Source organism: Aspergillus puulaauensis, chromosome 7 (assembly GCF_016861865.1).
Source record: "Aspergillus puulaauensis MK2 DNA, chromosome 7, nearly complete sequence".
Classification (NCBI taxonomy): Eukaryota; Fungi; Ascomycota; class Eurotiomycetes; order Eurotiales; family Aspergillaceae; genus Aspergillus; species Aspergillus puulaauensis.
The window spans coordinates 1,677,630-1,700,883 of record NC_054863.1 but is presented as its reverse complement, the minus strand read 5'-3'; the positions used below and the strand labels follow the sequence as shown (position 1 = coordinate 1,700,883).

The window sequence follows — 23,254 nt, the reverse complement described above, 5'->3', positions numbered from 1 at the left end:
CCATAACCTAGAATTATTATCTCTGCGGTCCTCAACTCCGCTTTGTGGCTCTCAATTTACAAACACCATGCCCGAACCGCTGGAACCAGAGTGGGCGAACTCATCAGTATCGGGTCCTACATTATCATTCCTCCCGCAAGAACCGATTACCTCTTTCACGGCCGTAGATACGCGAGTTGAAAATTCGAACGGCCAATGCACAACCGAGTATGCTGCAATTGAACAGCTAACGGCGCTCAAGAAGGAGCTACGTGCGCTCGATCTCGAGTCCTTCTGGAGAAAGCTTATGGAACATATCACCTTGCTATGTAATGCCCAATATGCCTTCGTAGCTCGAAGGGTGAGGGAAGATGAAGCAGCGAAAGAGATCGGTGGGCATAAACCCTCTCTCTTTGGCACGGCATTTTATTATAACGACGGGTTTCAGAATGTTGGAATTTATCGGCACAGATATTTTGCTGGTGGGAACCCCCAGTCGCACATGGAACTCAACAAGCCATGCACGATCTCTGAAAACTTGAGCTCGCTCGGTTCATTCGATAGGGATAAGCTACCTTTTGCCGCAGAGGGTTACCTCGCAATTCCACTGTTTTCAGGGAATGAGTGTCTTGCCTACCTAGGCTTAATGTGGTCAGAACGGGGATTACAAAATCGAAAGCTTTCATGGTCTTTCATGGAAACGATGCTATTTTCCTTGGAGGATTTAGTCGTCCAACGGATTCACCAGGATGGTAGCACAGCAGAGCAAGAACAACCAACTCCAGGGTCAACTCCAAAGCGCCGGGATGAAACCACCCCATCTGCACAAGCAGTGCACTTTTCTTCTCAACACCTCAAGCCACTTGCGCGCAGTCTTTCGCACGAACTTCGAACACCGATGCAGGGGATCGTCGGGATGTTAGACGTCATGCATGCCACTGTGCGTGATGCACTCACTGGAAAACCTCCAGCGAAAACCGCGTACGTTTTTCAGTCGCTCAAGGAAAGCATTGAGATGGTCCAAGGTTGGTATAAATTCTCTCGAGATTTGAGACTATTGAGGCTAATATTTGAAACTACAGACAGTGCAAGAAGGGCCGTTGAAGCGGCAGATAATGTCGTGCATGCTTACGATCTCAACATGGAGGTTCCAAAAACTCCCCAGGTAGAGCGAGATATCAACTTCTCTGGCATCGCCATGTCCCCGGTTGCAACATCTGAGAGCCGGCCAAACGTTTTCATCGACGGGAGCAACATAGCCATCAACCCCTACAAACGACGAAGGAGCAACCCGCCAGAGAGCAAAGTTGAAATGACTCCGAAGCAGAAAATTCGTCGAGTATCGTCCCCGAAGGAGCTTTCCCCGCGTACTGAGGAGGTTAAAAATGCCGTACACGAGAGTGACAAGATCTTCAGCACCAAAACGCCTGCTCATCAGATAGAAGCAGTGATGGCTAGCATGGTTGAACCTCGCGCGTCACTAGCTGTCCGGAGATCGGCTCCTCATCTTCTATTGGAAGGCATTAACGTCAATTTTCAGGGCCCCGCGCTGCGGTTCACCAAACTTCGCGATCTGCTTCGTTTGGTGGTCAACGAGTCTCTTCATGTCGGCGGAAGACCTGACTTCGTGGTCAGCAACGAAACTGAGTTGGGTGAGAAGATCGAGGTTCGGTCGCGAACATCTAACGGAGAGGTTTATTCGAAGACAATAGACTGGTCCGTGGATCTTGCTGTACCCGATGCGCTTCTCACAGATGACAGAGACTTGGCCAAGCTGATATCATGCGTATTCTTGAATGCTGTCAAGTTCACAAACAATGGCCTAATCACCGTCAAGGCTACACTCAGCGATAGAGCCAACGATATCTTGATCAATGTTTGTGATACCGGAACTGGTATCCCCATGGCCTTTTTACCTAATCTTTTCAAGCCATTCGCTCGGGAAGACGCATCGATCACACGAAGCAAAGATGGACTAGGGTTAGGGCTCCTCGTGGCAAAGGGTCTTGCCAGAAAAATGGGTGGTGACCTTGTTTGCGTCCGTTCATCAACCGCCGAACCTGACCGTGGTTCTGAGTTCGAGATCAGGATCCCCGTAAACGAACCCGAGTCCACTCGCTCAAGTAACCCATCAACGCAATTGACAACCCCTCCCAATATCAGAGAAACCTCAAGATTCAGCAGTGTTAGCAATTCCACCCCAGGCTCCTCTACGATATCACCGGTGCAGCCACCTGCACCTACACCGATCCAACAGCCGACTCCCGCTCTTACTGATGAATCCTCCCGCACACCAACACCAACTCGCTCTGTGCCCAGCACAACACCCCTGAGACCGCCAGCCAGCGAAATGTTTCCTGATGGCAAACCTGGAGAGAAGAATCCTCTTACTTTCCTCGTAGCCGAAGATAATAAGATCAATCGGCGTGTACTAGTACATATGTTGAAGAGACTGGGATACCAGGAAATATACGAGGCTGGCAACGGGAAAGAAGCCGTACGAACGATGAAGAATATCCTTGATTCACAATGCTCTGAGGATGAGGCAAACCTGGTGCAAAAGGCCCCAGATCGCCAGGCAAGTGCAGATGATTTCCTCATCCCCGGGCTTCCGCTCCGGCAGAAGAAGGCGAAACCGGTGGATGTCATACTGATGGACCTCTGGATGCCTGAGATGGACGGATATGAAGCCACTTCAAAGATATTTCAGATGATTAACGAATATCGTCACGGTCAATGTCAACCTGGCCGATTACATTCTCGAGACATACCCCCATCTCAACCACCCACTGTCCTCGCTGTCAGCGCAGACGTCACGGATGAGTCCCTCAGTCGTGCCTCCAAAGTTGGAATGAAGGGTTACATGACCAAGCCATATAGACTGGTAGACTTGGAGCGGCTGATCGCTGGCTTTTGCAGCGATTCTGCGTCCCATCAAGCCAATGATTCAACGAACACATGACACCAACTTTTAACCCCCTACTGCTACTACTAATGAGGCCCTAATTGGAGATCCCGAGATGATGGATTCTCTGGGCTGCATTATATCCGTTATGACTTCGGTTTACTTCATATATTCTGGGACTTTAGCTTTGCTTTTCATATCCTCAATGAATAGATAATAGACCATTTTTATACTTCATGAGCGGTTTTCTTTCTGTTCATGTTGAATAAAATGCTTTGACGTTAGATTATACGCTTTAAATCCATTCACAGTTACGGAACTGGAGTCATCAATACATTTATGTAGTCGAAATCTGCCACCACAGAACCGCAGAAAATCAGAGTTCGAATTCAATTACCCTCATATCATCAAGAAAACGCTCTGTAATAGGAACATATCATTGACTTCGGAAAGTCGAAATTCGTTATGGATACAAGAAAAGAATCCATATAAGATACGCCGTCCATATCATCCAACCCCTTTTGCACTCAGATCCAAAATTCCTCCTTTAGGTCAACTTCTGCTTGATGAAGAACGACCGGAGGTGAGATAATTGCCAGGCACACGCAACAGAAAGCACAGCGAGCTGCATCAAAGCCCAGCGGACAACACGGGAGTTAGTCGCCTCGGATTGATCACGGAATTCAGCCTCGCGTTCCTAAAGCAAGCAAAGAAAATCGATTAGTCTCTTATCTCGCCAACCCGTCTGTTCGGAGAAAGCAACCCCAACGCCCAGAACGGCTTGTTTGTTTAAAAAGGGAAGAACATACCCGCTGGAACACCTGCTCGCGCCTAATATCCTGCAACCGACTGTTCAAGTCCTTGACCCGCTGCACCAAATCCGTCATCTTCCCCTTATCCTCGCTCTCGATCTTGCTCGTCTCGCCGATTGCCATGTCCAGGGTGACCCTGACAGCGCCAGCAGGCGCACCGGAGAGCCACCCACCGGTAGCAGCGTTCGTCTCGGGCGTGAGGCAGATCTTGTGGTTTCCTGGGTCGGCGGCGGAGAAAGTGAATCGACCGGCGTGGGCGTCGCGCTTGTTGACGACACGGTGGTCATTGTCGAAGACTTCGTCGACCGTGATGAGCATCTTCATCGATTGGTCGGGGGCGTATGTACCCGTGTTGGCCGTTTGATCGATGACTTCACTTGAGTAGGTTCCTGTTCATTCATCATGTGGTGGTTAGAGGTGCGCGGGCTTGTGGATTCGTGGCATGATAGGGGGCTGGGAGTAGCCATTGAGTTGCGGATATTGTAGCTTACCGACTACAAGAGTGTCCTTTGGAAGCTCCTCGTAGAAACATCTTGTTTGACGGCCGTCCACGTAAAAGTAGAGGGCGTTTGCTGGGATGGAGAGGCACAGAATTGCGTAAACGGCGAGCGTGGAAGAAAGCCACGAAATTGATGGCCTCGACGGAGCCATGATGGCGGCTGGAAAAGGAGAAAGGAAGGTTAGACCTATGGAAGGTTGACTGAAGTGCTCGTTCGCGAGGCTTGAACTCTTGGTGGTGAAGGGTGCTAGTTGATGTTATGCTGTCCAGATCCAGAATCCAGCCAGGGCGGCGCGGGCTTGGCGCGAATTCTAATTCCTCCAGACTCTCCGTCTTCACGTTCACATATCCATCTCCCTACCAACATCGTTATTGTCGGGTACCTTTATTTCATCGGAAACTTCACAATAGACAGATTCCCTTTTTTTTTCGACGTTAATCGACTTGCCGCAGAGCGCCCGTTCCGAAAACCATGGCTGCCGCCGATGTGCGCGACATGCTCGACTTGCCCGCGGAGGGCCAACCGCGACCTCACAAGAAACAGAAGGTCGTGGAGAAAAGGCCAGGTGTGTTGTGCACGATCGCACGAGGTCTAATTCATAGTTGACTCTAAATTCTTCGTGCAGAGGGTATTACCCGTGAGCTTTTCGCGCTTTTGGGAGAAAGAGCACCCCCGATCGCGATCAACGAGAACCGATACAAGGGACGGCCCAAATGGCAAACCAAGGCTCGTGTGCGACCCTGGTATGTGATGCGACATGATAACTACATGCTATAATTTACTAATTGGGTGCAGGCAGATGAATGCTTTTTCGAACGATGCGCGTACCGACGGTCTAGTTCTACGGCACTGGGAGAGACAATCAGAGGCTACAAATGCACCAGCGATTGAGGGTCCAGAAACGGAGAGTGGCCAGATGAAAGAAGAGAAAGGAGAAAATAAGGCCACCGAAAAACAGGAATACCCATTTGCCAAATACAACATCAAAGCCAAAGTCCCGAACCGATATACTACAGACGAGTACAACCGCCATTTAAAGAGCGATGAGTGGTCGCGTGAAGAGACGGATTATCTGATGGACTTAGTCGAGGAGTATAACCTTCGATGGGTGGTTATCTCTGATCGCTACGACTTCCAACCACAGCCTATCGACAATGCAGAGTCCTCGACCGCACTCGTACCTAGCAAACGATACAGAACCATGGAGCAGATGAAATCCCGGTATTACAATGTCGCCGCCTCAATGCTTGCTCTTGAACACCCTCCGTCAGAAATGTCTGAGACAGAATTCGATCTTCACGAAAAGATGATGAAGTTTGACGGTGAAAGGGAACGTCACCGCAAGGAGCTCGCTGGCCTCCAACTGAACCGCACGGCCGACGAAGTCCGCGAAGAATCCATCCTTCTCGAAGAACTCAAGCGGATCACCGCCAATGAGCAGGAATTTGTGAACGAACGCAGAGAGCTCTACTCCCGTCTCGATGTCCCGATTAGCGTTGGCAACGCAACCAACTACCACAACAGTCAAGGCTTATCCCACCTCCTCCAAACCCTCCTCCAAGCAGACAAGAGCAAGAAACGCCGTTCCCTCCTCGGCCCCGAAGGTATCGTCCCCACTCCCGGCGGCCAAACTCCGATTCCCAATGCCCCAGGCAGTGCTCGCGACAGCAGCCGAGCAGATACCCCCAGCGGTGGTCCCGCTCAACCCCCAACAACTAAGAAGGCCGCTGCGGCAGCAGCAGCGGCAAACAAAGAAGCAGCCCAACAAGCAATCAAACCCCTCTCGCCGGCCGAAGAGGCACGATATGGCGTACAACACCACGATCGTGTTGCACCTGGCGTGCAATTCCGCAGCGACCGCGCCCAGAAACTCACACAGGCGAAATCCCACGTCCAAACACAGAAACTCGCATCCGCTCTTGCCGAACTCGAAATACCACTCCGTCTGGTAATGCCGACAGAACGCGTGGTGAAGGACTTTGAGAAACTGATTCACTCCGTGAACCTCTTGTTGGAGGCACGCAAGGTCGCGGAAAAAGTGGAGAGTGAGATCCGTGTTTTGGAATCCGCCAAGGAGGAAAGAGAGCGGAAAGCGAAAGAATTGCGGGAGAAGGAAAAGCCCGAGGTGAAATCGGAACAGCAGGATGATCAGGCTCCTATCCCACCTGCACCTGAGTCGGCTTCCGCGGATGGTGCTTCCCAAACTGAGAAACCTACCAGCACAGGTGACGGTCAACCGGATTCATCTATCCCCACGGGTGATGCTGTTGGAGGTGGTGAGCCGTCTACAGGGGATCAGAAAGGCGCCTCTCATAAGCGTTCTGCCAGCGTGCTCAGCAACGGAAGCGACAAGAGTTCCAAGCGGCAGAGGAAATGATTTTGCACCTGTATTACCAGTCTACCACCTTAGCAGCCATAATTTGTTTAATACACCAGTGTACGATTATCATATGCCAACACCGTGCTTCGCTATCAATACTTTTTAGCCCTTGACATTCGTACATCAATGCCTAACAATGCATACATCCAAGGACTTCTGATCTTTCCCTCACACATCAAACTCCACTCTCAACTGTTGGAATGTGTTTTTTTTTTTTTTTTTTGCCAAAACCCGTTATTCAAGGATCGAGTGTTCTTCGAGACACTCTTCATACAGGCTGTCCCAGTCTCCCGAGCTTTTTCCTGAGCTCGTTCGCTCGGATGGCCGATACTGAGGTTTCTGGGCCTGGTGGAGGCCGTCGATTTGATTTGCCGAGAATGTAGGTCCGCCAACATGCATCCCTCGCGGTTGTTCCTTGCTTCCGGGGCCCCTGAGTCTCAACACTCGGGTCGTCTTTCGCTGCGCAACAGGAAAGTGGTCTGTTGATGCCGCAAATTTTGCGACTGCGCGGTCTGCCCGTTTCTCAAGGCTACGGGCAATTTCTGAGACCTTGCGTTTGGTTGCCCATGTACCTCCCCTCCGGCGGAGTATCGCTAATTTCTCTATCAGCTGTGCTTCTGTATGCTCGCGGGACCGAACAATGTCCTGCTGAGGTGCTTGTTGCCCGCCCGAGTTCTGCACCGGACGAACCCAAGAACAGAATTCCCAAGGGTTATCTGCATCGACATTGGACTCTATTTCTTCGTGGCCCTTCTTTTTGTTTGAGAGAATCCCAAACAAAGAAGAGCCACCGGAACCACAACTCCCTGCATCACTGTTATTGCTTGATCCAAGGGTGAAGTTCGCGCCAGTCCAGCGGGGAAGGTTCAACTTCTGGAGAATAGTTGATATATCGAAGCTCGACTCGCTTGTTTTTGAAGGGCCCCGACTAGACTTTCCTCGCAGAGGCGAACCTTGCCTATCAAAACGTCCCTTAACACTACCCGCAAATGAACAACTAGGGCTATTTTTTATGGAGCCATAACCCCCATATAATGCAGGCCCGTTACAGATTTGCTCATGCCCGTCGCTCGAGTTGTCTGGTGGCACAAGCGTGTACCCATATCCAATTCGTCGACCTTCAGTCATCCATCCAATGCTTAATTTGCGAGCAGAAACGCCATTCTCGCCTTCAGGTGGCTCAAATACCGTAGAGCCTACCGGTCGATCAGATCCAAACCGCTCAGTGAATTTGCTTCTCAGGGCATTAGTTTCGTCAGCGGTTGTTGAAGCAGATGCGTGTTCGGAAGGCAAATAAGGGCGCCTCGACGGCAGGTTGGCAGATGTGTCTTCGGCGAAATTGACGAAGTTCTGCTCGTCATAGTCAAAACCGGCGGAAGGTATGCTGGCTTTTGGAGAGTCCGGAGATCGTAGACTCTGAGTTCTAGAAGGCTCCATTGGCAGTGGCTTCGCTCCAGGTGTGTCCCAGATGGGTGGCAGTAAGTTTGGATTGTTAAATGTTTGATATCTGTTTGTATTCCTCGTTCCTGCATTGCTACTTGATTGATTCTCGTCGAGTGGATGCTTCTGAGGTTGTGTGTGAGAAGTAGATCCGGATGAAGCGAGCATTCTGTGAATGTTCATCTCCTCAAGATGAACAGATTGTCCGTCTTGCGTCATTTCTCTTCGGGGTCCCTGATATCGTTTCCTGACAGAGAGTTGCGGAGGACAGCCAGCCAAGGATTCCGTGGATGTGGTATATCCTTGTTGTTGAAATACGTGGTGGTTATGGTAAGTGCAGCCTCCGATATCATGAGTACGGCCAGAATGTCGACCTATGCTGTCCTCAAAGCTGCCGCGTCTCGACCTTGGAGGCCTTATCAGAACCGGGCGACAAGTTTCCTGTACTCTCATGGGCACTGGTGATGCTCGTTCTTTTGCCCGCATCCTGCACGCACTGGGACAAGGGCTCGAAGGTCTACCACGTGGACTTCCCAGATCGACGTTGTGAAAACTAGAGGGAGACTCATGAACAACTTGCGGACTTCGGTGTTCGTCGTCTCGAGAGCGCCAGTGCAACTGGGGTTCCACCCCTTCCCCATGGCAAGGTGCTTGTTCATATACTATACCCCTGGTGTCAATAGTCAACCCAAACGGCTGTTCTCGCGGATGTTCTAAATCGGGCTCTCTGCCACGACGAGCAGATATCGGTGTCTCATTCCTAGGCCGGCTAGATGGGTGCTCTGTGGTGTAAATTGGATGTCTCGGCGTTGATATATACTGCGCATCACTGTCATATCCTCTCTCGCTCATCAAACTACCTCCTGGATCAAACGCAGAGGACACTACATGGTGTTTCGATGAACAATGCAGAAATGGTATCTTCGGAGCTCGATCCAACCGTTTGGGCCGTCTATACAAGTTTCTGGGGTCTCGAGAGAATCGTCGGCGAACCCGACCCGATAAACCGCCTGAAGAGCTGCTTAGACGCACGCTTTGATTTTGTTCGTCTACTGACGAAGATATGCCTGTTATCGATCAGTAGGTTCACTTTAGACCGAGTGGGAATACATCTCGTCATCACCTTGAATGCATTCATGATTGGGAGGGGACGAATCTATTCGCCCCAGTTGGTACGCTATATCGGGCGATTCTGAGGCTTTCCGATATCTCCAAAGTCGTGGGCAAAAGAAGAACCCCATTGAGCCGTTCAAGGGGGTATGCCATTGATGGATATTTGGGTGATATAAGACCGAAGGATAGCGGTCAGGATATTGAAAGCATTTCTGTCGAGAGCCCGGGGTAGGGACATGGTGCATGCATCCTATCGAGGCAGGAACGCTGCCAATTCACGACAACAACGAATGAGGCAGGCACGACCATCATGGATTCATCCTACTACTACTAAACACCTTTCTATTGACGGAGTCTTTTGAACCCGGCGATTTCGGAGTCTCGGTCATTTTTTGGCCGCATAACGGTCTCTTTCTGGCGGCTCGGTAAAAACCACTAGATCATATTATTATTATTTTTCCCCGAGGGGATGGTGATGGATATTTCAGTCCCATATGCTGGCCTAGATCAGCTTACTACAGGTGCATCTCCCATCGGCGGATAACTAGTCACCCATTCCATCCATCCCGTCCGGACAACGAGCATCCTCTTCGGTCATTATTTACTATTTTAAGTTGCAAGCTTAGGGTCTATCCAGGAGCTCAACCTCAAGCCGAAAACCTTCGGTTCTTAAAACCACCCTGACATTAAGGCATTACTAGCACCACTGGTCTGTCTATCCTGGAAAATCCAAAACTATAGCACGGGTAAGGCCGATCACGGAGCACGCTTCGGACGGCGGGTCGAAGGGGTATTTGTCTTTGCCTGACGCGAAGTGAGCCATGGAAGAGCAAAAATACGACAACTCAATGCTTTCCCATCACGCCATTTCTCTCTGCTAGCATTGAAACGGCCACAACCATGTCCATAGTAGTTAGTATTAGCATGTTCCATGAGATTTAGGCTCTCGGCAGGTATCAAGCATAATAAAACTGATCAATGGCCCCATTATCAGCAGAAGGATGGGCTTTGATAGAGACTGATTGCTTCGGTACTATACGGTACGATTTTCGTACTGCATATACCCCGCCTCGGTCTTTCTGATTCGCCGACTTCCAGTATCCACACCGGAGGGACTCGACTTTTCCCCTCCATGAAATTGATTTATTTTGCTCAGCTTCCCCTCCTCGCTCCTCTTTCTTTTCTCTCTCTCCATCCCCCTTGTTCTCTTCATTTCTCCCTCTTGCAAGAGATTCTTGTGAATTGTCTCTTGTTCTCCTATTTCTTCCTTCGTCTACCTATCTTCTCAGACCATTTTCTCTTTCTTCTCCATCCGACCCCACCCCCACCGTCTCCTTTCCTCCCTTTTCCGTACACACATATCTGTCAGGATGGTTCAATCGTATGTTCAAATCCTGTTCCTGTTCCGAGGTCATCGGTAATACTAACTTTCTCGCCATAGCGCTGTTCTTGGTTTCCCTCGCATGGGAAGGCTCCGTGACCTCAAGAAGGCCACGGAAGCTTACTGGGGTGACAAGATCTCTCGTGATGAGCTTTTGGCTGAGGGAAAGAGACTTCGCCAGGAGCACTGGAAGATCCAGAAGGATGCTGGTGTCGACATTATCCCTAGCAATGACTTCGCTTACTACGACCAAGTCCTTGACCACATCCAGCTCTTCGGTGTTGTCCCTGAGCGTTACACCAAGTACAACCTCGACCCTCTCGATGAATACTTCGCCCTGGGCCGTGGTCTTCAGAAGCCTGCCAAGGATGGCCAGGCCGCCATTGATGTCCCTTCTCTAGAGATGGTGAAGTGGTTTGACTCCAACTACCACTACGTCAAGCCCACCCTCCAGGACAACCAGGTCTTCAAGCTTGCTTCCAACCCCAAGCCTGTTGCTGAGTTCCTTGAGGCTAAAGAGGCTGGTGTCATCACCCGCCCTGTCATCCTGGGTCCTGTTTCTTTCTTGACCCTCGCCAAGGCTGACCGTGGTCAATCCGTTGACCCCATCACCAAGATTGATGAACTTCTTCCCCTCTACGTTGAGCTCCTTGCCAAGCTGAAGGAAGCTGGTGTCGAGGATGTTCAGATTGACGAGCCTGTCCTTGTCTTTGACCTTGCTGCCAAGTCCAAGGCTGCTTTCAAGCCTGCTTACGAGAAGCTCGGCGCCCTCGGTTCCCAGGCTCCTCGCCTTGTCCTTGCCACCTACTTCGGTGACATTGTTCACAACCTTGACGTTTTCCCCGCTCTTCAGAGCTTGTACGGTATTCACGTCGATCTGGTCCGCAACCCTGAGCAGCTTGACCAGGTTATCAACGCTCTTGGCCCCAAGCAGGTCCTCTCTGCTGGTGTTGTTGACGGCCGTAACATCTGGAAGACCAACTTCAAGGCCGCTATTGAGAAGGTTGAGCTCGCTATCCAGAAGCTTGGCAAGGAGCGCGTTATTGTCTCCACCTCCAGTTCTCTCCTCCACGTCCCCCACACTCTCGCCAGCGAGAAGACTCTCGACGCTGAGGTTCGGGACTGGTTCAGCTTTGCTGTCGAGAAGACCGCTGAAGTTGTTGTGATCGCAAAGGCTGTCACTGAGGGCCCTGCCGCTGTCCGTGAGCAGCTCGAAGCCAACGCCAAGTCTGTCCAGGCTCGTGCCTCCTCCAAGCGTACCAACGACCCTAAGGTCAAGGAACGCCAGGCTGCCGTCACCTCTGAGCAGCACGACCGCAAATCTCCCTTCACTACCCGTCTTGCAGAGCAGACCAAGTCCATTAAGCTTCCTCTTTTCCCTACCACCACCATTGGATCCTTCCCTCAGACCAAGGACATCCGTATCCAGCGTAACAAGTTCACCAAGGGTGAGATCACTCCCGCCGAGTACGAGAAGTTCATCGAGAAGGAAATCTCCGATGTTGTCAAGATCCAGGAGGAGCTTGGCCTCGACGTCTTGGTTCACGGTGAGCCTGAGCGTAACGACATGGTCCAGTACTTCGGTGAGCGTCTCACTGGTTACGTCTTCACCACCCACGCTTGGGTTCAGAGTTATGGATCCCGTTGCGTGCGTCCTCCCATCATTGTTGGTGACGTCTCTCGTCCCGCTCCCATGACCGTCAAGGAGTCCAAGTATGCCGTCTCGATCGCCTCCAAGCCCATGAAGGGTATGCTTACTGGTCCCATCACTTGTCTCCGTTGGTCCTTCCCTCGTGACGATGTCCACCAGTCTGTGCAGGCTCAGCAGCTTGCTCTGGCTCTGCGTGACGAGGTTGTTGACCTCGAAGCCGCCGGTGTCAAGGTCATCCAGGTCGACGAGCCTGCCCTCCGTGAGGGTCTTCCTCTCCGTGCTGGCAAGGAGCGCGAAGCTTACCTCAAGTGGGCCGTTGCCGCCTTCCGTTTGTCCACCGCTGGTGTCACCGACGGCACTCAGATCCACTCTCACTTCTGTTACTCTGAGTTCCAGGACTTCTTCCACGCCATCGCCGCTCTGGATGCTGATGTTCTGTCCATCGAGAACAGCAAGTCTGACGCCAAGCTTCTCAAGGTCTTCATCGATGAGGCCTACCCCCGTCACATTGGTCCTGGTGTCTACGACATCCATTCTCCCCGTGTTCCCAGCGAGCAGGAGATCAAAGACCGTGTCGAGGAGATGCTGCAGTACCTGCGCCCTGAGCAGCTCTGGATCAACCCTGACTGTGGTCTGAAGACCCGTCAATGGCCCGAGACCAAGGCTGCTCTCACCAACTTGGTTAACGCGGCCAAGTACTTCCGTGAGAAGTACAGCAAATAAATTTAACACTTAATAATGACCCATGGAGGGGGCGACATTGTCAACCATGTCGTCCCGATAAGGATGAAAATTTTTTCATTTCTTTAATGAGTTATGATGATGATACCAAAAGTTCAACATATGGGTTCGGGGTTACATTAGAGACATAATGGGGATAACGGAGTTCAACATTTTACGATTTCAACATCGGCGTTAAGCCAAGCATTGACATGATTCCCTGGCATGGGATTCTTTTCTTATCATCTTTTGGGGAAACAGGAGCATGAGTGGATAGTCGGTGGTGGCTGATTTGGCCGATGTTCATATATTTCAACAATGATGTGTGTGTGTCACACTACTAGGGGTTAATTGTATAAATCCATACCTCACTTGTAATCCTTTTCTTTTTCTTTTTCTTTTTATCTTCTTTCCCTTCAAGTTGTAGACCATTTAAGTTGGGTTTTTGCCAGTGGTAACTGGAATAATATCCTAAACTTGTACCTAGGTAAATAAATAACACAACAGGAGTGAACATCAAAATAAATATATGCATGGCTACCCCATCCAGCAACCAACGACTCCATTCTTAATGTACAATAATACAATTTTATATGCCCTTGATTCACCTGACTAATAAAAAGAAAATAAAATTTTGAACAAAACAGGGTTAACCTTACTACATCCAAGAGACAAACGGCACAACCGCCCCTCGTCCACCAACACCATCCTCCCCAAACCTCTCAACATACCATTTCCTCCCCCACCGCGCATGCGGCAACATATTCGCAACCGCATTGATAACAAACACTATCGCCGGCAATGGCAACACCGGAACCCTCAATTTGCCCGCAAGCCACACAGCAGGAACCAGCCAGGGCGCGAGACGGAGCACCGGCCCCGCTGTCATCGCACCAGCTGTACTCGTGCTCAGTACGTCGGGGATTATGGATGGCGGGGTGAGCGCTGGGAAAACGGTTGTGCCTACGAGCGCAAACCCGGTCCATTCAATCCATTCGCAGACGTAGTGCGGGTACAGGATTGAGCTGAAAAGGCCGGCGGCGGGTGGGATGACGTAGACTTTATGGTATTTGTTCTTTTGTTTTGCGGCAGAGTCGGAGTCTGCTAGGTCTGACGTTTCGTTGTCCTTACTAGACTTTTTGGTGTCTGCTTGCTCGCGGCGGAGACGGAAGAGAGTTCGTTCTGCGTAGATGTTTCCTGCCATGCCGCCAAAAAAGAGGACTAGGCCGGTGACTGGGAGGAGGAGAGAAGTGCCTGCTGTGCTGGCGAGGCTTTCTTCGAGAGCCTTCTCTGGTGTTGTGATTGAGGCCTGTGAGAGCGGGTAGTATCCCGGGATCGTGGTAACGTTATATCCTACCAGCCAGCCAGCCAAACACGAGGAGTTGAACCAGTTGAAGAACACGGCTGCGATAGCAACAAAGGCATGGATAGGTGACATGCTTGGCGCTGAGACGAATGGCGAGATAATGGCCCTATTAACATAGTGGAGGAGGTATAGAGAGGCCACTAGCTTGTTTGGGAGGGGGAGGGTTCGGATGCTAAGTTTGGCTGGGAGGTGGTAGAGGATGTAGAGCAGGTTAATGGGCCCTGCGATTTCCATGGCGAACCAGGCAAATCTTCCTGGGATATTGAAGTATGAGTTCTTGGAAGAGGTTTTCCCCGCACCATGCCAGGATGTGAGCCATTGGATAATGGTGAACTTGAGCGAGATTAGTCGAGATTAGTTCGGGTTTGAGGTGCTAGAGGTCTTACAAGAGGGAAGAATTGGAAGAGGCTGAGCAGAGTTACATAAGCCTCAGGCGTGGGAGGAAAGAAGTCTTGTAGAGGTGGCAGGGCACCGAGGGTGGACGATAGTGTTGTCTCCATTGTCGTACCGGTATGTCAAGACTCGGTAGTTGTATGTAGCACAAGATAAAGTTAAGAGGGATGGCCCTGCAATGAAGCTCCCATCCGGGAAAATGGTTATCGAGACTCTCAATTTATGCCTGTGAGACACTACCAAGCAAATTATAAGACAGGTATCGGGTATGACGGCGTTAAAAGATTTCTCAAGGAAACAAAGAAAACAAAAAAAGCCAGGGACTAGGTTGATGAATGAACTTAGGATCGATCTAGTGAATGATCTAGTTAATGCTCCATCCGACGATCAGTGATGTCAGTGATACACGTGACTTCCTCTACAAAAAAGAAAACAAGAGACATGGATCGTAATGCATAAGTATGGTATTGTATCATGTTAGACCTCTAGTAAGCTACTACTTATTACTTGAATACCCGTCAGTCAGTGGATGTGTCCATCGCCTCGGCTGCCGCCTGGCCCTGTCCTCCTCGTCGCTCGGCAATCTTTTGCCGCTTGAAGTCCTCGATCTTCGTCTTGAGCTCGGTATCTAGTATTCAGGTTAGCCTTACGTGCTTGAGAATTGGACAGTAAAGTTTCATACCAGGTAAAACGTCCTCCATCTTCAATGGTACTCGGTTGAAGGGGTCGTGTGGATCGCTCAGTAGATGAGAACGGATGGTGGAGCGGTCAAGGGACATCCTCGACGCAGGAAGAATCACAGGGTCCTCCATCAATGTGTACATTAGAGGATCAAGGAATTCGTCTGGAATCTCTCCAAGATCCTCTTCTGCTTGTTCATCTTCCTCCTTGGCCTGCTTGGCTTTCAATAGGAGTTGGTCCCAACTCTTGAGCTCCTCAGGAGATTTGAGAGACCACTTGCGCAGGATCTCTGCAGCCTTTTCGAAGTTGGCGGGTTTGTAAGAGCGCCCGTCTCGAGCAACAGCAACGATAAAATTCTGCTTGCCCATCAAGTTCAGGTACACATCTACAATCTCACTCAGGAGTGCTCGTGGTCGGAACCCGTATTCGTGCAAGTTTTCGACTCGCAGGTTAGAACTCTTGGGTCCAACCATGGCATCCAGGTTATAGTCAAGCATGTCCGCCAGTCTTTGGACGATTTCTGGCATAGTGAAGGCATCTGCTAGGGCTTCAGTGAATAGTTTAAGCATGGCCATGGTCTCGTTGGTCAACTGCATGTACGACTTGGCACTGCGTTGCGCCTGTGATACAAGTTCTTCCTTTTCCTGACGCACTGTGGGGTCCATGTTAGCCCCTTCTGTGCGAAGTTCTAGTTGAGTGTTGTAGATCGTCTTGAAACTACCAAAAGATTCATCAAGCACATAGGTGACGTCGTTGAGGAGTAGGTTGACAAACTGAACGAAAAAGTCCAGGTGGTGGTTGGCTTGGTTGAGAAGCTTTGCTCGGTAGAGCGCATTGGGCCAGACGCATTTGATAATCTGGAAAATCTCGTACCGAATGTTGAATTTGTCATAGAATTGGGTGTGCGCACCCGTATGTTCGGCCTCGATGTAAAACTTCATACAGGCGTGTAGCAAGTATTCATTAGCGAAAGGCATGGAGTTCAACAGGTCCACCAGGACACCCGTGGCACCACCAGGGCGAGGCCATGTCCCTCGGTACAAGATTGAAACGAGGCCAGCCTTTAGGTAAGGGTTTTTGATGTACTCCGAGCTCTCCAAAAAGGCGACGCAAAGCATGACTAGCTCATCGCCTTGGGTGGCAGTGATGATCTGCGGCATACACCACATGATGAATTTGAAGTTGCTGATAATGTCATCCAGGAAGTATTCAGGAAGACACTTGAAAACTTCAGGAGGATTTTGGGGAAGAGGCAATGTTAGTTGTTCCTTAGGGAAGTTCTTGCCAGAAACCACCTTAAGCAGCCAGACAACAACATAGCGCATGAATGTCATAGACCGGAACTGCCATTGATCGTCAAACAGCACACCTTGAAGACTGTACTTCAAAGCCAGGCCCATGTCCACTTTGTCCTTGAATCTCTTTACATGTGTTTCAAAAAGCCTAAGCTGGACCGGGTTACTCGACCACTTATGCCGCTCTGCCTCGAGCTTAGCAAGAGTAGTTTCCATGTGTCTCAGGTCTTTCTCAAGCGTTTCTAGTTTAGAAGTCAGGGATTCGCTTCCATAATGATGGGCAGCAACGGTCAGGAAGAATATTTCAGTAATGAAATTTGATGTGCCTTCGGACTTCTTTGCATAGAATGCATCGGAGGCGTGTTGGTCGGCATTAATTTTAGTTTCATCCCTCATATCAACCCGAGGGTTTCGATGTAGATACTCAATATCAATCCTGTCGATCTAGAAAGGTCGTTAATTTTTGAAGCCTCGTTCATAAATATAAGAACAAACTTACCTTGGTGAAATTCGCGTCCATGAAGGGTTGGCAGAGGTGGTCCATACATGTGGTAAGGTTGAACATGAACCCATCAGAGGATACGGTATTTGGGTCTACCTGCATTGCCCGCCGTTTGTGGTTAATATTTAACGCGGTTCCAAACCAGTCTAGAACTCTGTTTCTTGCATCTGTCGAGGCTCGAATCATATGGTTGATTATATCGAGATGATCAGAGCTAAGCAACTCCTGTACCATACGGATCGATCGCTGTGCGCTCAAGATGTAATTTTGGTCCCTTGTCTTGGGACTCGAGAAAAACGACATGGTAGCGCTACCTTCAAGGGGAGACAAGCGAAACCATGGTCCAAGAAGAGTCTCCTTCTCAAACGAGGCAGGGTCCCGTGACTCGTTGAAGATAGACGACTCAGTGATAGCTGAAGCAATTGCAGAGTGCCGAACAAGGTTTCGCAAAGCCTGTTGAGTTCTTAGTAAATGTCCTCGGGAAGTAAATAGAAGGCTAGTGTTAGCATACTGTTACATATGGCTTGTAGTCATCGCCAATCCCCAACGAGGAAAGCTCCCTACTCAATTCCTCAACAGCTGCAATAAAAGCAGGCTTGACAGAATCATCCTCTCCAAACCGCTTGACAGCTTCGCTTAAGAAATCAAGATCAACTCCCTTGTCATCTTCGGGGTCTAGAAGGAGATAGGGTTTGAGAGGCGACCATCCCGATGGATCAACTCTATGGCCGCATAATCAGTAACCATACCCCACTTCTATGATATGAACCAGAGGAATTGACCTACCCAAACATCTCCGGCATGGTAAGAGCAAACACAGAGTAGCTCATACACAAGCGCCGAGCCTCACAAATCACCTCGAACTTAGGGTCATCGGCGTGGGCCCTCCGAAACCCCTTGTGTAGTCTCGATACCCGTTTCCAGCATGGTAATAGGTAATCCAAAGGTTTCCCATCTGGCTGGCTGGATGCCGCTTCTAAAAGAGCCTGGTCTAGAATAGAGGTATCAATCCGCAATCCCCGGTTCTGGTCCTGTAGTTCACTCCGCACACCGGGAATAAATGTCAATCTCTGCCCGTGGATATCCTTCTGTCGATTCTCGTCCAATGTAATTTTAAATACAGCGCTCAATGTCCGGTCTTCGAAAGCTTCCAGAGTATCTTCAGCTTTCGCGGGAGGCGGGGTGTTTGAGACGGGGGTTATGGATTGCGGTTGCTGGGCGGGCGATGAGGCTGCAGGTGTTATCTTGATCCGTTTCCCTTCTGATTCTTCTTGTTCTGGTTTTGATGTGGACGGTGTGGTGCTTTTGTTAGGCCGTGATTGCGATGGTGCCTCTGGGGCTTGAGGGGTAGAGGGTGCGGATGGCTGTTCAGTGCTTGTTTCCGCCGACGGCGATGAGTTCGCAAGCTTAGCTAGACGCTTGTTGCGGATCTATAGATGTCATATTTGAATTAACACGGTCGAACGGCATATAACAGGGCATATTTAGGGCGAAACTAACTCTATCCGCCTCTGAAACGTTATCGCCCATACTTGATGATCGGGAAGCGATATGGGTGCCGCACCGAGTGAAGAGCTTCCGACTTCGTGGTAAACGGATTGAAAAGAAGCAACGAGGGCCCTATAGGTGCAGATAGAACAAGCCAAAAGAACTGAGGTTCCAAAAATCAAGAAAGCGAGAGGCCTGCCGGGGAAAAGACAATGAGATGCAAGTCATCAGGCTGAGATTCTGCCATGATCGCTGAAGTTCGCCCGCAGTGAAGGATTATTACTAAGTCAGCGCGCGAACTGAGGAGTGAATGACCGCAACAAGCATCCGCGGCCAGTACCAGATCGGAATTTTGATCTTACACTTCACACTGGAAGTAGATAGAGTCTACAATCATTAATTTCTAACCAGGTAGTAGTAGCATAAGAGAGTCGCTTTCAGTATCTAGATGTATTCATCCATGCAACGCCAATATCTGCACTCACTGATATCTTAACAAAGCGCAAGGCGCAATACTAGTGGTCATGATCCAGCTCGGGAAACCAGAGAAAAAAAAATACATTTAGTAATAGGATAACACCAGTATAGGAGATCAGATCATCTCACATCATCTAATACTTTCTCCTCAGCTTCGTAAGTTTCTCAAATTGCTGACAACCCTTCATCTCCATCGCTCTAGCCGCTTTCATCTTCTCTACATCTGGGAAGAACCAGCCCTGGGCGTCCTGAATCATCCGCTCGCGAGCGTGAATTTCACTGTCGCACTCAAATCTGAGCTTGTTAACATGGTCTACCTCCACCTTCTTGTCCATGTTACGGAATTCTCGAGAGCTGAAATCGGAGACGTCTTTCGGGTTGAGGAAGTAATCTATTTGGATATCTGGCGTTGTTCGCTTCATAGTATGAGGAGGTACGGGGTCGAATCGATATTGCGGCGTGGAGGAAGTAGCGCTACCAGAGAAGAGGGAAGAGAGTAAGGGGAGGACGAAGAGGAGGATAAGAGGCAAGAGCTGTCGGAATGTAGCACCTAAAGAGGGTGTGGGCTCGGATTGTGCATCGGCATCGCGAGGCCGTCTTCGCGGCCGAGCGCCCCCGAATTGATGAACTCTAAATCCGGGGCCGCCTCCCATGTTGAAAACGAACTGCGGACCACCTACAACCCACAGTTAGCAAGCCGTCCTTTGGATACCACACGCAGTAAAGCAACCATACCAAATGGACCAAACCCACCGCCGAGACCACCGTTAAAGAACCGATTGAACAACTCTTCGGGGGATATCTCGTCGTCAAACGCTGCGCCTCCACGAGGGAAACCACCTCCACCAAATCCGCCGCCGAAAGGCGACGCACCGGCAGGGCCAGCACTCGGCTGGAACCTGCTATCTGGATCACCACCAAACCTATCATACTTGGACCTTTTGTCCGAATCCGACAGAACCTGGAAAGCGCGAGACACCACTAATCACACACCATCGTCAGACAGCAAATTCCACAAGTCTACCATAATCCATCATATTGACTCACTTTTGAACGCCTCGTCCGCCCCCTCATACCCGTTCTTATCGGGATGCGTCACCAAACTCAGTTTCCGGTATGCCTTCTTGATTTCGCCGTCCGTCGCTGTCTTCTCCACTGATAAAATCTCGTAGAACGCCGTCGCAGTGCATTTTCGTATCCGGAGCACGGCCGCCTTTTGGTCTGGTGTATATTTGCGGTCCTGGTTGCCTTGGCTGTGGTCACGAGATGTCGCAGAGCCACCAGTGTCAGCGCCAGACGCTGTGGCCGATGGCATGGTTATCGAGTACCCGTGGAAGGTATTAAGAGATTAGAGATTGCTTCTTTCTTTTTCCCTCCGGCGGTTGGCCTATCTGGTGGCGTGTTGCCCGTAAGAGGGGCGTCGGTCAGGGAAATCAAAAAAAGGGAAACCCTGGTGCTTTCTATTCCATGGAATTTCCGTTCAATATTAGAGCGATGGTGAGTCGAGCGACCATCAGTAGGGACGACAGGTTAAGAGGGCTGGGTTGGCGGAGATCTGGCGATTATTGATAAACGTGGTGAGACTGGGGCGACGTTTGGTTCTGCGCTAAGACCCGCGCCCCGAGGCCGATGGTGTCTGGGCGGTGAATTCACAGCAAAGCTCCCCGACTCCTCTATATTCAATTTCACATACGTCAGGCTACTGACGAATTGCGAAAATCGACTACCCGGTTCATAAAATTCCGACCGAACCAAAAAGCACTATGGCCGGCACAGACTCAACAGTGGAAGCAACCAAACAAACCTTCGTGCAGAAGTTCCGAGCATGGGGAGGTGAGCAACATCCCACTGACTTCGATATACTACCTACTTCTTGCGAATTGAACCCAATCTCTACACTGTATTCCCCAGGACATCCCATTGACGTTCAATGATAAAACAGAAAACCCATTCCCGCCCACGCTCCTTGCGACCCTCATCACAGCGCAATATATGCGCCCGTTCCAGGCCGTGCCCATGTTCTTCCCGCCGGTCCTCCTCTTCACCAGCTACGCAAACCTGCAAGGCTTCAAAACTGACGGTGCGGGTATCAGCGCTGCTTGGTCGGGCCTCTATCTTTTGCTCGCCGGTCGGCGGAAGCAGCCATTTATGAAGAAATGGGGTGCCCGCGGCATCACCCGAGGCGCGACGATGGGACTCTGCTTAGTTAACATGGTTGGCGGTGGGCTGGCTTACACAATGGGCAAGAGGGAAGATGAGGAAGACGATGAGTAAACATTTCTGGTGCTGAGCGGGCTTGCTCGCCTGCCAGGCTGTATTGTATACGGACGAATGTATATTAGAGGTGGGCTGGTTGGAGTATGGGCATGGTGTTAGGCTGGGTATTTATTGATATCAATCACTATGATTGAAGGTGCTCCTATGTCTAATTGAGCGAATTTTACTCCGAGTACAGCCGTCCCGAGAGAACAAAATCTCGGACTTTTTCCGGTACCAACCAGTCAAGGTTACTCGGGTTCAATGGGTTCGACTGGATAGCTTCTCGCGCCTTTGTCGAACTCACGGATTGCTTTTCATCCTTGTCTCCCTCAACAAGACGGATTTGCTTTGCCCATTCCCGCTTACCCCCTTCGCTCTCCCGGCCTCCTTTGGCTAGGTTGCTAAGATAGGCTTCCTGTTCAGCTTTGCTACCCCATTCACTGTCCGGACGTACGGTGACCCTGAGCCGATGCTTGGAAAGAAACGGCTCCAGGGGAGCAAGGGTGTGGTCCGGTGGGTAGTACTTAGTATTAAAGATCCGGATCAAGGTATCGTAGCCGGTGAGATGAACTTGTTCCAGAGACCGGGGATATACTCCAGCAGTTTCAATCCCGACTGCTTTATCCACGAAATATGGCTCTTTGGTTACTCCGATATCGACCACGGGAAGCTTCCCGATGTCCACAGATGGTATCTTGGATTCAAGGAACGCCAGGAGGTCCTGAGCACAAAGTTGCATCATGATCAACCGGTCTTCAAACGAGGCCGGTTTGGAGGGCTTATCCGCATTCTGGGTTGCGAGTAAAAGGAGCAGGCGGGAAGGCGTTCCCCAGTTCTCTAAAACAGCAGAACACGCAATATGGCGATGTGCAAGAGTTGGAGGGTTGAACGACGAATCCAGAACATAGAGGACACCGTCGGCCGCGGAGGACGGCCGGGGTTCTTCAGCGCGGGCAACGGTCGTAATGACTTCGAAGGTCTTGGTTGACTCGAGAAAGCGTTTCAGGGCCAAAGTATAGTGTTGCCTTATCGCCTGGAGCTTCGAGGGGTCCATTGTCGCTCAAGTTGAAATGATTCGTCCCGAGTCGCAAGGTGAGTCTTTGTTTCGGCCTTTTGGTGCAGGCCCCCCGAGAAGAGCTGCCGTGCGGGGCATTCAACCACAGCGGCGGATGCTATGATGAAATCCAAGCACAGAACCCTTGGGGATGGGCGATGGTCTCATGGAGGTTTCAGGATGGGATCCTGCGCCAAGAATATGCATGTGCGATGCCTGCACTGCCTTGTAACATGAAACGGACCCTCGAGTTGGACCTTGAGACCTGGGCAAAGCTGGATGAGACGACTTTACACGCCCAGATCGATGGTACTGATGAGCCGGGCTTCCCGGCAAGGATTCACCGCGCTAACATCGGCCAAGGAATCTAGGATGTTTCTTTCTTACTGGTAATTTCTGATGGACGGAGAGGTTGAAATTAAATGGGGGATTCCATACTTCAATTGGCCCCGCTGCGAAATGAAGTGGCTGATATCAACGCATGGATGAGAGATAAGATGAAACACTGGCGCAATGGCCTCGGCAGCACGGCCACAGTGCCCAGATACATCCCATCTATCATCTATGTCATACCTTGCCAGTAACTATATGCAGGGCCAGGAGTCGCCAGGGATGTTTGATGTCAAGTGCTGGACAAGCCTTGGTCAAGTCAGGAACATCACGAGCCCGTGCCTGGTCGAGGTCTCGACTCTCGACTGCAGGCGATGTGCTGGCTCCACCCAGCCCACTCTGGTAATATACGACGGCTGATGGTCGGTCGATTACTATCATGATGATCGGCACTATGGGAATAACCTGGGACGTGCAGCCGATCCTTGGTTGGCGAGGATGTAGGTATCATGTCGAGACTTGGGCAAC

The 23,254-nt window shown here is 50.5% G+C and overlaps 10 protein-coding genes across 10 annotated transcripts; 4 read left to right on the top strand and 6 right to left on the bottom strand.

The window, feature by feature from the left end:
- Positions 1–67: 67 nt before the first annotated feature.
- APUU_70636A (uncharacterized protein) lies at positions 68–2,941 on the top strand (the record flags this gene model as incomplete). The annotated part of the gene is made up of 2 exons (XM_041695530.1): positions 68–1,004; positions 1,062–2,941. The coding sequence occupies 2 exons, from the start codon at positions 68–70 to the stop codon at positions 2,939–2,941; spliced, it is 2,817 nt and encodes a 938-aa protein (XP_041561252.1).
- Positions 2,942–3,431: 490 nt separating this feature from the next.
- Positions 3,432–4,347, bottom strand: ERP1 (emp24/gp25L/p24 family protein; the record flags this gene model as incomplete). The annotated part of the gene is made up of 3 exons (XM_041695529.1): positions 3,432–3,581; positions 3,694–4,085; positions 4,188–4,347. The coding sequence occupies 3 exons, from the start codon at positions 4,345–4,347 to the stop codon at positions 3,432–3,434; spliced, it is 702 nt and encodes a 233-aa protein (XP_041561251.1).
- Positions 4,348–4,667: 320 nt separating this feature from the next.
- Positions 4,668–6,573, top strand: SWC4 (SANT/Myb-like DNA-binding domain-containing protein; the record flags this gene model as incomplete). Its single annotated transcript, XM_041695528.1, has 3 exons — positions 4,668–4,761; positions 4,822–4,939; positions 4,992–6,573. The coding sequence occupies 3 exons, from the start codon at positions 4,668–4,670 to the stop codon at positions 6,571–6,573; spliced, it is 1,794 nt and encodes a 597-aa protein (XP_041561250.1).
- A 237-nt stretch (positions 6,574–6,810) lies between these two features.
- Positions 6,811–8,013, bottom strand: APUU_70633S (uncharacterized protein; the record flags this gene model as incomplete). The annotated part of the gene is made up of 1 exon (XM_041695527.1): positions 6,811–8,013. The coding sequence occupies one exon, from the start codon at positions 8,011–8,013 to the stop codon at positions 6,811–6,813; it is 1,203 nt and encodes a 400-aa protein (XP_041561249.1).
- A 2,486-nt stretch (positions 8,014–10,499) lies between these two features.
- MET6 (5-methyltetrahydropteroyltriglutamate--homocysteine S-methyltransferase) lies at positions 10,500–12,884 on the top strand (the record flags this gene model as incomplete). Its single annotated transcript, XM_041695526.1, has 2 exons — positions 10,500–10,510; positions 10,571–12,884. 2 exons carry the CDS (start codon positions 10,500–10,502, stop codon positions 12,882–12,884), a joined length of 2,325 nt encoding a protein of 774 aa, XP_041561248.1.
- Positions 12,885–13,539: 655 nt separating this feature from the next.
- APUU_70631S (3-oxo-5-alpha-steroid 4-dehydrogenase family protein) lies at positions 13,540–14,747 on the bottom strand (the record flags this gene model as incomplete). The annotated part of the gene is made up of 2 exons (XM_041695525.1): positions 13,540–14,580; positions 14,634–14,747. The coding sequence occupies 2 exons, from the start codon at positions 14,745–14,747 to the stop codon at positions 13,540–13,542; spliced, it is 1,155 nt and encodes a 384-aa protein (XP_041561247.1).
- Positions 14,748–15,158: 411 nt separating this feature from the next.
- Positions 15,159–18,648, bottom strand: APUU_70630S (ubiquitin-ubiquitin ligase UFD2; the record flags this gene model as incomplete). Its single annotated transcript, XM_041695524.1, has 6 exons — positions 15,159–15,268; positions 15,323–17,060; positions 17,116–17,571; positions 17,630–17,840; positions 17,905–18,548; positions 18,619–18,648. The coding sequence occupies 6 exons, from the start codon at positions 18,646–18,648 to the stop codon at positions 15,159–15,161; spliced, it is 3,189 nt and encodes a 1,062-aa protein (XP_041561246.1).
- A 569-nt stretch (positions 18,649–19,217) lies between these two features.
- On the bottom strand, positions 19,218–20,398 carry APUU_70629S (J domain-containing protein; the record flags this gene model as incomplete). Its single annotated transcript, XM_041695522.1, has 3 exons — positions 19,218–19,759; positions 19,819–20,064; positions 20,131–20,398. 3 exons carry the CDS (start codon positions 20,396–20,398, stop codon positions 19,218–19,220), a joined length of 1,056 nt encoding a protein of 351 aa, XP_041561245.1.
- A 448-nt stretch (positions 20,399–20,846) lies between these two features.
- On the top strand, positions 20,847–21,357 carry APUU_70628A (uncharacterized protein; the record flags this gene model as incomplete). The annotated part of the gene is made up of 2 exons (XM_041695521.1): positions 20,847–20,916; positions 21,026–21,357. 2 exons carry the CDS (start codon positions 20,847–20,849, stop codon positions 21,355–21,357), a joined length of 402 nt encoding a protein of 133 aa, XP_041561244.1.
- Positions 21,358–21,523: 166 nt separating this feature from the next.
- Positions 21,524–22,396, bottom strand: APUU_70627S (nicotinate-nicotinamide nucleotide adenylyltransferase; the record flags this gene model as incomplete). Its single annotated transcript, XM_041695520.1, has 1 exon — positions 21,524–22,396. One exon carries the CDS (start codon positions 22,394–22,396, stop codon positions 21,524–21,526), a length of 873 nt encoding a protein of 290 aa, XP_041561243.1.
- Positions 22,397–23,254: the final 858 nt, after the last annotated feature.